Source organism: Silene latifolia, chromosome X (genome assembly GCF_048544455.1).
Source record: "Silene latifolia isolate original U9 population chromosome X, ASM4854445v1, whole genome shotgun sequence".
Classification (NCBI taxonomy): Eukaryota; Viridiplantae; Streptophyta; class Magnoliopsida; order Caryophyllales; family Caryophyllaceae; genus Silene; species Silene latifolia.
Window position 1 is genome coordinate 43158759 of NC_133537.1, and position 3793 is coordinate 43162551.

General features: G+C 41.5%; 1 protein-coding gene across 1 annotated transcript; it reads right to left on the reverse strand.

Annotated features, from left to right (window-relative positions):
• Positions 1–742: 742 nt before the first annotated feature.
• On the reverse strand, positions 743–3283 carry LOC141617266 (uncharacterized). Its single transcript, XM_074434449.1, has 2 exons — positions 2386–3283; positions 743–2271 (listed from the first exon to the last, which is right to left on the reverse strand). The coding sequence occupies exons 1-2, from the start codon at positions 3281–3283 to the stop codon at positions 743–745; spliced, it is 2427 nt and encodes an 808-aa protein (XP_074290550.1).
• Between the last annotated feature and the right edge of the window lie 510 nt (positions 3284–3793).

Sequence of the window (3793 nt, forward strand, 5' to 3'; positions counted from 1 at the left end):
CTTTTAATACATAAGTAAAATTCATGTGAAATTATTTTATTCGTCTTTACGAGTAGGATAAATTACAAATAACCACCTTGTATTTACGTTTTTTTACAATTAACCACCATGTATTTCCGTTTTTACAAATAACCCCTAAACTTTTACGTATACTCCCCAATCACCACCGTATATTTGAACCAATACTCGTTTTTCATATTTTCCGACTCGTTAATGAAAAATTTACGCAGAATACCCATATTACCCCCACTTCATACCCCCCATATTCCAATCACATCTTTCCCAATTCCCCCAAATCAATTTATACTTTCAAACCCTAAATTCCTAAAATCCCCCAAATCAATTGATCAAATTCAATCGAGCATGATTACCCTAATTCAATCGACCATGATTAAACTTTCTCGCTCGTTTCTGATGTAGAAGACGTGCTACCTGTGGCACGGAGAATTCCCAGCAACATTACCCATATCAATAAGTTCTCATTAATTTTTTTCCATTTGATTTCAAAGGTTGCCTTGTAAGTTGTAACACGTTAGTTTGTTCCACTTGATTTTTTCCCAGCAACATTTGATTTTTACATGATTGCCCCCAACTCAGTTTAATAGGTTATTGTAAAGGTTGACTTGTAAATTAGTTAGCAAATATATTTCATTTGATTTTCATATTCACTTTTCTTTTTTTTTTTTTTTTTTTTTTTGACAACAATGAACCATTATATTAAAGGATAAAGCAAAATACAGAGTTAGCCTGTTGCCAGACTGACAGACCAGTAACGATAAATTACAAACAAAGCACGGATTTCTCGGATGGAATTCCGCACAGTAATTGGGACTGGCAAAGTAGTTGCCAGAACGGCAGATAGTTTACGACAAGTAACCTGAAAAGAAACAGAAACCAGGCCCACTGAATGGGCGTATTGCATAGCTTGTAACAGAGCTCTAGTCGATGCATCCAAAAATGAAGTTGCGCGTAAAAAGCGTGAGTCATTGAAATGCAAATCAGAACAGCGGATGCAGCAGGTAAAGCAACGCGTGCGTGGGACAGTGCTTGGTGAAACAGAGATCAAAAACACTGTTCGTGGATGGATTGATTGACCTAGAACAGCATCAGGCGCAGCTATACCATAAGTTGATTTTAAAAGTGGAAAACGCACCTCTGGAAATCGACTATGTGAGTGTATCAGATCCTGAATAATGCAACATGTAACCACAGGGTCAACCATATGGTTTTGAAAAAGCACGGAGTTGCGAGTAGTCCAGATGGCCTGAAGAACACAGCAGAAATAAAGCAGCAGCCATTTTCGATCCGATGCCAAAGCTTGGCGATATAGATAGGACACAAAATCTGCAATCCAAGAGACGAAAGGAGTAGATGGGTTAGCAATGGAGTTAATCCCAAGGGCAGATGCTTTCCAGATATGCTGGGCAAAGACACAGTTCCGAAACAAATGCTCTGCAGCTTCAGGAGATGCCCGACATAGTGGACACACGGAGTCGACTGGCACATGTTTAGAAAGCAAATTATCAGCTGTTGGCATAATGTTATGGGCTATCCGCCATAACATAACCGAGTGCTTGGGTGGAATTTCCTTTCTCCAAACGAGCTGCCAAGGAAAGTTATTGACAAACGAGCGAATACAGCTGGAAGCTGGAGATTCTGACCATAGGAGGGAATAGCCAGACCTAGCTGAGTAAGTGCCATCTTCAGTATATTTCCAGTAAAGGAAGTCATCAAAGTTCGTCGCAGGTGGTTCCAAAGCAATTATTTCCTTTGCACAGGTAGAAGTAAAATACCGGAAAACCATAGCAGGATTCCAATCACCCGATTCCAATAAGAAATCCGAAAGAGAAGGTACAGAATCCCGAGCTTGTGCTGGAGCAGAAACAGATGGCAGAGCACCATTAATCCAACGACTGGACCAAATATCTACCAACTTCCCGTTACCAATCTTCCAACAAATACCATTTTTTGCTGCACAGACAGCCTTGCAAATTCCAGACCATATATACGATGGTTGAGAAACGGCTGATTTAGCTAATGGGATAGGCAAATCACGGCCATATTTTGGAACCATATATCTTGCCACCAGTGCAGTTGGCTGGGAATGGATACGCCAGAAATTTTTAAGAAGCAAAGCTTGACTTAAAAGGTGTGAATTCTTAAGACCCAGGCCTCCATATTCTTTTGGTGCCTGCAGTACACCTTGAGAAACCCAGTGAATAGACTGCTTATTCCAATCATTACGCCACCAGAAAAACGCCAGCAAGGCGTCTATTTTACGGCATACACCAAGAGGGATAGGGACAACGGAGAAGACATGATTCGGGAAGCCAAAGAAGATGGTGAAATAATGATCAACTTACTTGGCCGAGATGAAGAGCGGACCAGAAGCAATGCGAGTAATAAGCTTATCAATGTAAGGGAGAAACATCACAGACCGTTTCCGAGGGAAATCAATTGGAACTCCCAAATAAGTACCAAAAGCAGGCACATGATTCATCTTCAAAATAGAAGTCAGATGCTCTCTGAAGTCAGCCGGTGAGTTTGGGCTAAATTTAATAAAGGACTTATTAAAATTAACCATCTGACCCGAAGCCACTTCAAAATTCCTGAAAAGATCCCGTAAAGTCTCAAAAGCCAGCGGTGTTGCTTTGCAGCAAAGAAGAGCGTCATCCGCATAGAACAAATGCGAAAGAGTAGGCGCGTATCTCGAGATCTTAATACCGGTGATGGAGCCAAGTTTTTCAGCTTTGAGTAACTGGCGAGACAAAACTTCCATACACATTATAAAAAGATAGGGAGACAGTGGATCCCCCTGCCGAAGACCACAATACGAACGGAAAGATTCTGAGGGTTCTCCATTAATAAGTACCCTGTAAGAGATGGTAGCCACACATTCCCAAATAATATTTTGCCAGAAAGTGGGGAAACCCATACGTTTCATTATCAGCATTAGGAAAGACCATGAAACACGATCAAAAGCTTTGTTCATATCAAGTTTAAGCACAGCGTAACAGTTTGTGCCCTTTGTCGTCTTGTTAATATAGTGAAGCACCTCATGGGCAATAAGACAGCTGTCCGACATCAGGCGTCCCGGAACAAAAGCTTGCTGAGAGTCGGAAACAATCGAAGGAATCACGAGCTTTAGCCTATTTGCAAGACATTTGGACGCAATTCGGTAAATGACATTGCAAAGACTAATAGGCCGAAACTGAGTGACCATCTCAGGGTGTTCCAGCTTCGGAATGAGAATAATATGGGTATGATTCCACTCTTTCAACATAACACGATTAATTAAGGAACCGTAAGATGGTCGCAGATACGAGGTGGCCAATCTGAGGCCAAAACACTTGATAAAAACGGGGTGTAATCCCATCAGGGCCAGGAGTCTTTGAGCCATCCATACTTCGAATCACTCGAAGAACATCAATCTCAGTAAATGGAGCAGAGAGAAGAGAGCAGTCATCGGATGAAAGGGATGGAATATCCAGGTCAGCTAGAAAATCTGCAGTAGATTGAAACTCTTGAGCTTGAGCCAAGCGATGATCTCCAACAATAGAACGGAAATGAGAGAGAATCTCTTCTTCAATTGCAGCAGGATCACTAATCCAGGTTCCGTCAGAAGTGCGAAGAGAAATCAGTCGTTGTTTGGAAGCACGTTGCTTAACACGATTGAATAAAAAACGAGTTGGGAGGCCATCCGTAATCTCCTTTCTTGTCTTAGTTCGCTGAAGCCAGTAACTATGTTGATTTGAGAGCAGTTGAAGATGAGATGACCGCAGATTGTGATAAG

Coding starts and splice junctions, on each gene's coding strand:
- LOC141617266 (XM_074434449.1), bottom strand. CDS start 3,283: ATGTTGAAAGAGTGGAATCATACCCATATTATTCTCATTCCGAAGCTG. Junction 2,272..2,385: donor TATTACTCGCATTGCTTCTG/GTCCGCTCTTCA, acceptor GCCGTAAAATAG/ACGCCTTGCTGGCGTTTTTC.